The 12,836-nt window shown below is 40.5% G+C and overlaps 1 protein-coding gene across 1 annotated transcript in view; it reads right to left on the bottom strand.

Annotated features, from left to right (window-relative positions):
• Positions 1-4,594: 4,594 nt before the first annotated feature.
• The window catches only part of elp3 (elongator acetyltransferase complex subunit 3), a 27,095-nt gene continuing 18,853 nt past the window's right edge, over positions 4,595-12,836 (bottom strand). Inside the window, exons 10-15 of the mRNA XM_046060423.1 lie at positions 10,493-10,686; positions 9,235-9,325; positions 7,281-7,346; positions 6,891-7,118; positions 6,707-6,788; positions 4,595-5,646 (exon numbers count right to left, since the gene is read on the bottom strand). Coding sequence (XP_045916379.1) covers positions 5,555-5,646; positions 6,707-6,788; positions 6,891-7,118; positions 7,281-7,346; positions 9,235-9,325; positions 10,493-10,686 — 753 coding nt within the window. The 3' untranslated portion in view covers positions 4,595-5,554. The remainder of the gene's footprint in view (positions 5,647-6,706; positions 6,789-6,890; positions 7,119-7,280; positions 7,347-9,234; positions 9,326-10,492; positions 10,687-12,836) is intronic.

Below are 12,836 nucleotides of genomic sequence, written 5' to 3'. Positions count from 1 at the left end.
GTGTGTGTGTGTGTGTGTGTGTGTGTGTGTGTGTGTAAAATGAAATGCAAGGGCTTACTGCTGCTACTGCTGCGGGTCTGCTGTGTCTTGGTGAGTCCTGATTATCTCCTTTTTATTCCAGATGTTAATTTTAACATTGTTAGTGGACAATGAGCTTTTTACTTGTTGAATAGTGTGTCACTAACGGCTTATATGTCATTCTTTTGTGCTTATTATCTTAGTATTTCCACCAAGCATTGATGTAGCATGGATTCACTGGGCCCCCAGGTGTTTTTATATATGTAAAGTGAGTGAACAAAAAACTAGAAACATTTGTCCATTTTAATAGTTCCGTAATAAATGCTACCTTTGCGACACTAATTAATAGGTATTGATTGTTGTTGACACTGTCAGTAGCAGGTTTTGATTCAATGCCATAGCTTGTGGTATATTTTTCTCCAGATACATTATGATAAATTAAGGTGGACAGTTTATTATGAACACCTGTCTATATAATGCGGTCTAACGTAACACCACCACAAAGCCTCAAAATGTTCTACGGCTAACTCCATCCAGGTGTATTTTTCAGGTTTCTGTAAATTTAAATTAGTTTCTTGCTAGAGTTTCTGTCTGTCTTATTTTAAAATATTATTATATATATTATACCAGTTTGCTTTGAGTCGCTAACATTTTTGGATGTCTTTATTAAAGTATAGAGCTGCTGTGTTAGCATTTGTAAAATACCTGCACTGAAAACTAAAAGGGATGGCAGCATGGGGCTCATGGTGACTAACTAGAACTAATATACCACCCCCTCATGAACAGGAAATTAAAGCTGGGCATTGGGGATTGTTGCTGATCATATCCTTGCTGAGTCCACAGCATTTATTACTGGTCATCAGTCTTAGTCATTGACAGTCCATATCTTAGATGACTATGTATTTCAGATTTTTTTTCTCACAGGCCTGAAACAATAGATATGTATTATAACATGAATTGTGTCCAGAAACCCCTTTAATTGTAATGTCATTTAAATAAACATGAAATTATAACTTGTATGAGTAGTAACATGATAGGTATTATCACTCAGACAATCTTTGACCACCCCAGTGCTCAAGATTCATACTTATTTATGGATTTATGGCATATTTGCATCTGATGACTGATATGGGGAGATGATATAGGTTGAGATATGGTTTTGCTTAGTCTTGTTTAATATGTGCATTTCAAGAATTTCTTTAGTTATTCGTCCTGTCCAAACTGGTGGCGAAATGATGCCTTAAGTTAGTGTGAGGCTTCAGCAGTCCAAGTTAGTCAAATCAAGTAGGTATTTTCCACCTATGGTCGTCAAGTTTTCTCACTGAGCTCTGTGGAGGGATAGTAAAACAGAGCTTTGTGCTAAAAATAATATATTTAGATGATGCAAACTTGATTTGGCTAACTTTCACTGCTGAAGGCTCTTATTCATTCACTTCAGCTGAATTTAATGCATTTGTAGTTTTTATTGTTGATGTGTTTGACTTGTTTTTTAACTATCGTTTGTTTATTGCCGTTTCCTAATTTTTGATATGTTTAAGGATTTCATTGTACAGCACCTTGTAACTCTGGTTTAGAAAGGTGCTTTATACAGTGGGGAGAACAAGTATTTGATACACTGCTGATTTTGCAGGTTTTCCTACTTACAAAGCATGTAAGGTCTGTCATTTTTATCATAGGTACACTTCAACTGTGAGAGATGGAATCAAAAACAAAAATCCAGAAAATCACATTGTATGATTTTTAATTTGTATTTTATTGTATGACGTAAGTATTTGATACATCAGAAAAGCAGAACTTAATATTTGGTACCGAAACCTTTGTTTGCAATTACAGAGCTCATTCGTTTCCTGTAGTTCTTGACCAGGTTTGCACACACTGCAGCAGGGATTTTGGCCCACTCCTCCACACAGACCTTCTCCAGATCCTTCAGGTTTTGGGGCTGTCGCTGGGCAATACGGACTTCCAGCTCCCTCCAAAGACTTCCTATTGGGTTCAGGTCTGGAGAACGCTAGGCCACTCCAGGACCTTGAGATGCTTCTTACGGAGTCACTCCTTAGTTGCCCTGGGTGTCATCAATGCCCTTTACTGAGGGAAGGAGGTGGTTGGCCAAGATCTCGCAATACATGGCCCCATCCATCCTCCCCTCAATACGGTGCAGTCGTCCTGTCCACTTTGCAGAAAAGCATCCCCAAAGAATGATGTTTCCACCTCTTCTCCCGTTCCTCCTCTGGATCATCCAGATGGTCACTGGTAAACTTCAGACAGGCCTGGACATGCGCTGGCTTGAGCAGGGGGACCTTGCGTGCGCTGCAGGATTTTAATCCATGAAGGTGTAGTGTGTTACTAATGGTTTTCTTTGAGACTGTGGTCCCAGCTCTCTTCAGGTCATTGACCAGGTCTGGCCGTGTAGTTCTGGGCTGATCCCTCACCTTCCTCATGATCATTGATGCCCCACGAGGTGAGATCTTGCATGGAGCCCCAGACCGAGGGAGACTGACCGTCATCTTGAACTCTTTTCTAATAATTGCGCCAACAGTTGTTGCCTTCTCACCAAGCTGCTTGCCTATTGTCCTGTAGGCCATCCCAGCCTTGTGCACGTCTACAATTTTATCCCTGATGTCCTTACACAGCTCTCTGGTCTTGGCCATTGTGGAGAGGTGTCTTTTATACAGGTAACGACTTCAAACAGGTGCAGTTAATACAGGTAATGAGTGGAGAACAGGAGGGCTTCTTAAAGAAGAACTAACAGATCTGTGAGAAACAGAATTCTTACTGGTTGGTAGGTGATCAAATACTTACGTCATGCAATTAAATGCAAAATAATTATTTAAAAATCATACAATGTGATTTTCTGGATTTTTGTTTTACATTCCATCTCTCACCGTTGAAGTGTAGCTATGAGCAGTGTATCAAATACTTGTTCTCCCCACTGTAAATGAATTTTACTTAAACAGAATGAGTACTGGTGATTTGGTCCCACATTTCTTGCTATTACCGCACTAGTCTGGAACCAATTTATGGCCAGCAGGACAAGAGTGATTTCAGGGACCAAAAACTCTTTCAGTGTACACATGGTCATGTCAATATTATATTGACTTGAAAGAAATTGAAAATAAACTTTCAAAGTAAAACTAGAAACCTTTCCCATCCCAATCCTCACAATTGTTGTGATCTCAGGACAGAGCTTGGTGCTTTAAAGGCTTGACATGATGATTTTCTCACAAATTAATTAGTCTGCCTCATGTCATAACTTTAAAATAACACAGGTCTACAACCATGCTAGCTCTGTGAGGCTAAATGCTAACATGCTGACGCTTAGTAGATCCAGTGTTTACCATGTTCACTGTTTTAGTTCAGCTTGTTGGCATTCTAACATTAGCTAATAACACACAGTACAGCAGGGTTATGTAATCTGACAGACTAACACTGCCATCCCTAGAGCCATGCTGCTAGCGTAGCTAAAAAATTATGCAATTCCAAATACACATAACTTAATCTTTGTCACACTGACTTGTATGCACTAAGCACTGGCTATGATGGACCACTTTGTCCAGGTCCAATATGGATATTAAGAGTAATTATTTTAGCACTACTTTGATTCTGCACCTCTGTTAGTACTAGCATTTAGTTTTGTTGTATTTATATTTTAATGTTTTACATAAAGGTGGTGACTACTAGTGATATGTCATCCACAATAAAGTATCCATTGTAGTATTTTAACTACAGTAGTGTAAACTTACTGATGATCATCATTTATTACAATTTACAACAATGAATTCATATCAGATAATGCACACATGGGGAGGAGTACAATATGTACAATGTCAACACACCTAGAGCCTTTTTCTTTGGTAAGTTTTGTAGACAAGACCTGTAACCTTCACTTCAGCAGAGTTTAACTGAACTTGTTATACTTCTGCTCATGTTGCAGTGAAGATTAGTCCAGGGTCGGCCTCCTCCACAGCACAAATCAGCTGGCGGCACAGACTCAGAGTGTGCGCGGAGGGAAAAGTCCTTTCAGATTTCACAATTGATAGCACAAGTGAGCAAGCGTGGAGAGAAAGCCTGATTGTGGCCTATTCCTCAATGCGTCAGGACTGCACCGACACACAGCACAGTCACGACACAGGGGCCCGCATCCAGGAAATTACGCATGGCTGTTCAGCTTCAATTGCCCCGTGCAGTTGGAATCTATATGAGGCATAGGTCGCCGCATGAGCGTTTGGCACTTTGTTAGATATTTTTCAAATGACAAACCCTTTCCAGTAACAGTGTGGCAGAACACAGCATTCAGTCAATGTTCAACAGACAGGTAACTGATGGAGATGTAATTGGAAAGGCTGTGTCAAATGAGCCAGTAAAACACTCTCATAGGGCAATCATCAGGGGTCTCCTGCCGGGGCTGGCACCCTTGACATTGGGGAATACATCATAGGAGCCACTCTCACGACAAACGATATCTTTGGAGGCTAAAGCCTTTTTAGCTATTCTGTCATTTAGATTTAATTATGGAAAATGTCTCACAAAAGTTTCTGTATCATCCGAGAACTTCTCTCACAAAGCAGGACACAAACAGTAACTGAAACATACTTTATTCCTTGAGAAAAAAATGGCCAAGTGATGTGTTAAACATGGAATTTACCAGAATACATGAAGCCCAAATATGCATGACCAAAAAAAACAAACAAGAAACAGGATTAACTGTGGGGCATTAAAAAGCAATTTATGTAACACTAATATTCGATTTCCTGCCCTATAAATTGAAATTGTGCAATTTCACAACGGCTGCCCAGCGAGGACACTACCCACTGTTCATTCATCCACTGCCAACCATTAATCAACGCTTGACTCATAATGGGTTTTCTATTTAATTGCAACATAAACATGATTAACTCAAACAATGATGCTAAACAGGTTTCTCATCCTAGACGAACACACCAAAATTATTCAGGGGATACCGAGACATTCAACAGACAAATGTGACATTTAAGTGGAATTAAAAAATGTCGCAGCAGGATGGTTCTCATTTCTTGGCAAAATTAATTAGTACTACTTGCTGAAACAGAGTTCATCGGAAAGGCACAAGTGGTACCCATTTGTTTCACTGTAGAAAGCTAAATGTCAGCATGCCATTGTTTGTGTGTTTAGCTGTTTAGAAAAAAGAAACTGACTAAAAATTTCCTTTTTTTTATTTTTAAAACCATTATTTTTCTGTAGCATAAAAAAAATGTTTGCATCTGAGATTGAACTTCAAACCTCGTCCACAAGATGTTCTGGCTTTCTTCCTTTCACCCTCTCACAGCGTATCCTTATCTAAAGTGGAGGATATGCTACTGCGTTGCCTGGTGTGCACCAGATAAAAAGCACGGACTGGGAGAAAGCGCCAACCATTATCTCCTCTAATGCTACAAAAACAAGACAAATTTCACTGAACCTACTGCAGCAATCGTGGAGAACATTGTCTTGATAAATACAATTATTTATGTGTGTGTATGTGCGTGTATATCCACTGTCCAGATAAAAACATTGTCAAGGTTCAGTCCATTCCAGGTCCATACAGGTCCTTTACCATATATGGTCCCTCCAACTCATAGCCCATCTTTCTGTAGTAGTTCCTTGTTCCTACACCTGAAAAACACACCAGAGAAGACAAGGTGCTCAGTATAGAAGACCCACAGAAATCAAACAGCCACTGCTGGAAAAGCTGTAACACTGCTGATTTACAGTTATTTTGGTGACTTCTTTTCACGTGCTAGCACAAAACAACAGCCCGACTGATATAAGTCAATCTGAGCTTATTATATATCTGTACTAGTGTATATTTCAGCTGATAAGTCGCAAGAAATTATGACATGTTTGAGTCACCATAACATAGTTTGTTCACCAGAGATCACTGCCAAGTTCATTTTTCAACTGTAAATTTACCACTCACTACATATCCTGTTCACAATTATTTAATAACCAAATTTAAGTGATCCTGTGCAAATGCTACTGTATCACGTAAAATATGCTATGATTTGACAACTTTCAATGTAAGATACCGCAGAATGATGACTGAAATAGCATTATATTGATTATATAAGATTCTTTTTCCAGAGGGAAAATGTTAATGTGACCATATAAACAGTGTCACCAAACAAAAAAACCCCAAAAACACCTACTTCTATTATGATGATGTACTAATTAACTTTTGAAGAAAACCCACACTATCTGCATCTCGCTGGCCACGGTCTACCACTATGCATTTGGTGTTGTGCTTGCACAATGCAAATAATAATAAATAAAAAAAAAACATAAAGGGTCCAACAATATTGGCTAATATATGGGGCACTCAAAATACCCATGTCGGCATTAGCCTCAAAAATCCAGTATCAGATCCAGGCTCTGTGAGTGGCTTTAGAACATGATGTAGAAATATTCTGACATCCTCACATATTCTGTTCATCAGGTCGGTGAATAGCTTGAATAACTTAAATATCTTAAAAAAGAGGTGCAAACTTTATGAACACTTCCAATTCACAAATCCATATCCTACATCCTCCTGTACAGTCTCATTTAAATGTCTAATGATTAATTACTTCCTGATGACAACTGTGTCAATGCAGGTTAGGGTAAACACATGATATGGCTTAAATAGATGTTTGAACGTCTAAGGAGAAGATGAATGATGTGCTGTTTTGTTCCTCACCTGAGATAACAGCTAATTTGCTAGAGCCATGTTCATCTCTGGCAATTCTCCCTGCTTCCTCCATCAGCATCATGCCAAAACCCTAAACAAGAAGGAGGGAAAGGGACAGATAAAGACAGTTACTTCTCAATTTCTAGAGTCATGGGTCAAAGAAAATACAGGCCAGGAGTGATGACTTAGCCACCTGATGCTGGAACTTGCTGGGGTCTCTGCTGCTGACGGGGACGACGCTGCCGTAAACGTGCAGCTCGCGGACGATGGACACTCCTCCTTTCAGCTCCGGTCGGAAAGACTGTGGGGAGCAGCGACGCAGACGCAGCAGGCCAATCAGGATGTCCTGCTCTGGATCCTCGTAGGAGAGGAAGGTCTCCCAGCCGCCGTTAGCCACATAGTCCCGCCGCACCAGCTCCACCTGAACACACAATCATCTTTGTTAGTGAAAAAACAGAAGCCTTTTTTTCCCCTTCTTTTTTTTAATACAAGTCTCTAGAGCAATACAGCTACACAACATTTCAGCAACTGGTCGCCGACTCTATTAAAGTGAATGTACTTCATCTCCAGGATGAACCATTACCTGGTATGGTCTGACTTTGTGGTGGATCTCTTGAATGCCCACCTCTCTGGTTCTCACATCGCGACACTGCCAACAGAGAAACGCTGAAATGGGTCAAAACAGTTAAAGAAACTCAACATCTCCCTACATAATCTAATGTTTACATCGATTCAAAATTCTGCAAAAGGCTGTTTGAAATATAAAACATGTACGCATCAAGTGTATGCTATTTGTTTAATAATTATAATCCTTCAGATTTTCAATAAAACAAACCCCATTTTTATTGCTTTTTATAGTCTTAATTTTTCAGCAATAGCCATTCAGTGTATTTACATTCAGTAAACACTTCTTGATATAGTTGTTTTCACTGTTGGCAGGGGCCACCAATTCTGCACTGGTTTCAGATTGGCTTCACATGCATAAGGGATTCATAGGAAACAAGACAGCATGTAATCCAGCGTTACTAATTTTACCTCAGTGTTATCAGCCTCACTCTTCACTCTCCTTTGTCCGTGTCAGAACTGCCAATGCAAACCCAACTTTCCCTACTACCGCTGCTTCACATTTAAAGCATTAAACTGGCAAAATACACAGTTGGCTTTTATTGTGAAGCAGTCACAGGAACCACAGTGTGATTGTCACTGAGGTTAGCTGTGATCGTTCATCAAAAATGTGGCTACAAAACAAGACATGTTGGCAATTTTTAGACAGTAGGTCAGTGAGTCGGAGCACTGAACAGTCAGATGCAGCCACAGTGAGCTGTTAGGTGAACAGCTGCAGTTGACAGGCTGCACAACTCAGCAAGCTGACCGACTTTATTGTGTCCTGCTGTTGCTTGAAAAACTATTCATGCTGTGTGCAGCATGAAATCAGATTGTGGTAGTGACTGGCTTTCTTTATTACAACAGTTTTCAGAGTTTGATTAGCTGCACTGTAAACAGATACACCACTTGCTTGTCTGTTGTATTTAAAAACTTCAATGAGTGTTTGCTGCCCCCAGAACTCTGGAACCTGCGCTATTAAACTACGATAACCATGGATGTCACCAAATCAACCAGGACTGAAATTTAAGGGTTATAACTTTAAAGGCCTTCAGTTACATGGATGAACTACAGCTCTGAACAACAACACAGAGATTAGAGAGATTAGCGCTTAGGAGGTTTGAATTTAGATTTATTTTTAACACAAAGAAGGCAAGCTTCTGCGCTGCGGGTTTATCAACACCTACAGTGAGTTGCATTAAACTGCAAAAAACCTGGAAAGTTTTAGAAACCTCAGTGGGAAACTAGGTCGAATGATTTGAACTCAACACAACATAACAGTTCAGTGGGAATTCAGCGCAGTAAGTAACCACTCTGTAAGAGACTTGCAAGTGATCATAAATGCTTGTCTTTAATAATGAATATTGCAATTTAAAAAGGACAAAGCAAAGCCAAGCAAAAGGCTTTACAAGTGGTTGTGGTGATGGTGGGAAAAAGGCACTTGCCACTGATTTTTGTGTATTATTTGGGCCTGATGGTTGATAAATGCCTTGCTTGTTCCTCACAGAAGCTTACAGCAGGCTCTTTACCCCATATGCGTTTTCTGATGAACAGTCTGTATGAGTCTTTTTATCCTGAGTCTTTTTTTGATGGAAGTTGGTAGGGGTCTTCAGCCTTATGTGTTGTGCTGGTGAGCCTGTTAGGTGCACCCCGGCCTGGTGTTTTCATGCGGGATGGACTTTTCAACATAAATTCAATAAATGGGGAGGGGTGTGCTCTAAACTATACTTGGCAGGTGTTTTAATCTGTCATCTTACTCTAGCAAAGCAATGTATTACTGATTAACAGTCACCATTTGCCTGTTGGCAACCGCCACCACCAGAGTTCCAGGTACCGGTTTGGATCACATCCCACCTGAAAAGTCTATTACCTTCTTCTCAAAATAAGCTGACACGTTGCCTTTTGGTTTAATATGAGAGGCCTTGGAGTCTCACCTCAGTGCCCATGTCCTTCATCCTGGCCAGTGCCAACTCTCGCAGGTTGCCGTGCTCCACTCCGGAGCTCACTAGCGGCATGGGGATGTCCCTGATAGGCGGCACAAGAGCAGGAGACAGATGATGTTTAAAAATGATGGAACAATAGCTTTTAAATATTATATCACATATGCAACCACATAAAAATAAATCTAAACCTGGGGCCAAAAGTCACTCTCAGGGTTTGGAGAAACTCCAAAACAAGGATGTGTCAGTCCTCACTCGGGCGTTTTTGGTGTAAGAGTAATTTAAAAGCAGCTCCCAAGTCTGAGAGAGGTTAAAGGCAATCCAGAGCACTCCTAAGTCACAAAGACCTACTCACAGTGTGTCAGCTGCTGCAAGTACTGTGTCTTATCACATCAGTGTTTTGTAAAAACAGAATGACAATGAACTTTGAATCCATATTTTTTGACCATGGCCATTTAATAACGATTCAGTCGGCTCGCCAACAAGTCAAACCAATCCAATAACACGGGAGATGGCTGCACAGTTCTATGCTACTTTGACCGAGGTAAAATACATTTAGCAGCGCTGACGATTTCAGCCTCAACAGTGTGACAGAATTATTAATCATCGGACCCCAATTTGTTTTGTCAGCTGGAAATGGTATTTGATGCCGAATACAATAACATTTCAATATTTAACTTTGTTTCATAAAATCTATCCATCCATAATTTAAGTTGTTCTGTATTGATGAATATTTAATTTCACATTCACTTGATGAAACATGATATCATCCATCCCTTCTCTTAGCTTGGGAGTTCTGCTTGTTTTGTGTTTTTTTACTAATGTCTCTCAGCAGCTTTGTGAATAACTCTTAAGAGGAAACTCTTAACTAGGACCTTTTAGTGCCATTTTGATGATTACTAACGTCATATTTGTTAATGACTGGTGGTCTATTCTCCGTTTTTGTTCACTACACTAGAATTACCTCTGAGAAAATGTTTTCAGCTAACGTACTACTGCTACTGAAGAAGAATAAATCTCATTCATGTAAAAAGTCTTTTTCTGCCAGCAGTTATCAAGCTTGCTAACACAACCAGCAGCTATGTGTGAGAGGCACTCTGGGGCTACAGTTACCCACATGCCACCACTAATCTATGTGATTATGTGTACAGTTAAAAGAAATCATTTCAGCGTGGAGCTCCTCTTTAATGACGCTTTAATCTACAGTCACCCGTGTCCAACCATTACCATCAGGCCCGGTTCACTGTCTCACCTCTGCACCCGGTAGACTCGTGTCCAGGGCGGCACCAGCGCCAGGATTCGAGCCACCAGGTCCACTAGGGCGCTGGGTGTATAGCTCTTGTAGCGGCCCGTCTTCCACAGCTCATACAGACCCGTACCTCGGATCACCAGCGTTGGGTAGAGCTTCAAACCATCGGGCCTGAACGCTGGATTCTCAAAAAACTCCTGCAAGAAACACACAAATTCACGTGACGCAGTCATACATAAATCGGACAGCATTTCTCGGTGTCCACGCCTGGCCCTGGATTGTTAAGGCTGAACAAAAATTCACAGACTCACATAGCCACAGCGACCATTACACTTTGGTTCTCATTAGTCTTCTGAAATGGCATTTGTGACACAAGTCATTTAACACACTTAAGTGTTACAACATGAAGAACAGCAAATCAATTTATTTGACATCGTTTTATTACACTTTATGGATTGAAATGTATTTTACACTGATATATCGGTAGAGTTGAATCTGACTGTCATGCTAACAGATAGGTACGTAGCTTCTGAGTAGTAAATGAGGAAAAATACGGGGGGAAATAAGAAAGAGAAATGAAGTAAAAGTGGTTCTAAAGAAATGCCTGCAGAGTTTTTCATTCATATGGCTTTTCTTACATGACCAGACGGCATCAAAGAAAAGCGTCAGAACATTCAATAAAAAATGGTCCCTTTGCAAAAGCATGTATCCCTAAGGTAAAAGCAGACATCCACTGAGCTTGTACAAAGCACATATCAGAGGCAGCACAACGGCGCTCAGTTATTCAATTGAAGGAGACAGGTTCTGGTATCTGGTTTAGTGCAGTGAAGGGAATCAGTGTGATTTCCAGTCATTCTCTTCCCCTCTGTACTGACTGTCATGATCAGAACCGTGAAGATCTGGAATCGAGGCACATTCTCCAAAATAGGCTGCATTATCAGTATCTCATAATCTCGTCACGGCTCATAATCACACGAGGACATGTCCCACATGGCCCTGCATGAAATATAAAAAGGAGGGAGGGGGGAGCAGATCCGACAAATAATGCTTCGATACCAACAAAAAAAAAAACGGAGACTAGACACTATTTCTGGGATTTTGCACCTGCTACCATTTTGGATCTCATATCAGAGCTCCTGTTGGTCGGTGGAGAAGAACCCTGTTAAGGACGCCTCCCCCGGGACAGAGAGCATCTGTACACAAGAGATAAGTGAGAGAAGATCTCAAGCTGAGAGGAAATTGTAATCGAATTTCTTTATCAGGACAACCATGATAGACGCAAGGAGGATGCAACATTCTCCTGCTGCTGCAGCTGCTCTGCTACTGCGGTCATCCAGGCTGCTCAGGATAACACACAGAAGCAAGAGAAAAGGGCTGAAAAGGACGCATGCTGAATGAATGTGATTAATGCAAACAGAAGAGAAAATTAAGAGATCCCTGCTTCCTCATGCTGGCAACCAGTTGCGAAGAGCTCCAGGCCTGAATGGACTTATCATTATCAATTTTCACGGAATTGGTTGTTTTATATTTAAGTAAACATCCCTCCACTGAAACCCTGGCTGCTATTTGCATCATATTTGCGGCATTTGCTTCCCGTTCTCAACTGGATACTGCCAGCAAATAAAATCTATTCATGCCGTCCATTCATTATAGTTTCCTACTTAATCCTTTTAAGGGTCACAGGGCAGCTGGAGTCTTAGTGTAGGACGGGCTGCACAATTATGGCTGAAATTATCACCACAATTATTTTGCTCAGTCTTGAGTTTACAAATATTCTTACAGATATTTCATCCAGTCAACAAAATTGTTTTACTTAAGCCCCTATGTGTAGACTTTTATGTGATTATAGCATCTTTAATATTATGTTGATGGCTAACAATCGGGTGAAAACTGGTACAGTCTACTACGTGTTCCCATTCATGCAGAGTGGCCCTGGGTCAAATTCATTTTGGATCTTGCAACTTTGAAATCCTACAAAAAGAAAATATCATGTTCTTCAGCTACACTATGTTAATCAGGCCATCTCTAACATTGTCTGTCTGCTGTTTAGTGCTGGACAGGTAACATCTTTTTGTTGCTGAAAGCAGCCCGTAGTTGCTGCTGAAAATGACAATACAGTTGCGACCTAGAGCTGAAGATAACTGCAAAGCCAGGTGACTATTCTCTGGCTTCACCACTACAAGCAACCACACAACATGTAGACTTTTGATCCGTTGTTAGTAGAAAATTAATGATTAGAGCAGTTCAAGGTCTTTACTCTGGATGCCTTAAAAAACAAACAAACAAAAAAAAGGTAGTATGCAACCAAATCAAAACAATTTAGCCACATCCAGAAAACATAGATGGT

This window comes from Micropterus dolomieu, linkage group LG10 (assembly GCF_021292245.1).
Source record: "Micropterus dolomieu isolate WLL.071019.BEF.003 ecotype Adirondacks linkage group LG10, ASM2129224v1, whole genome shotgun sequence".
Taxonomy (NCBI): Eukaryota; Metazoa; Chordata; class Actinopteri; order Centrarchiformes; family Centrarchidae; genus Micropterus; species Micropterus dolomieu.
This window is presented reverse-complemented; position numbering and strand designations above follow the sequence as displayed.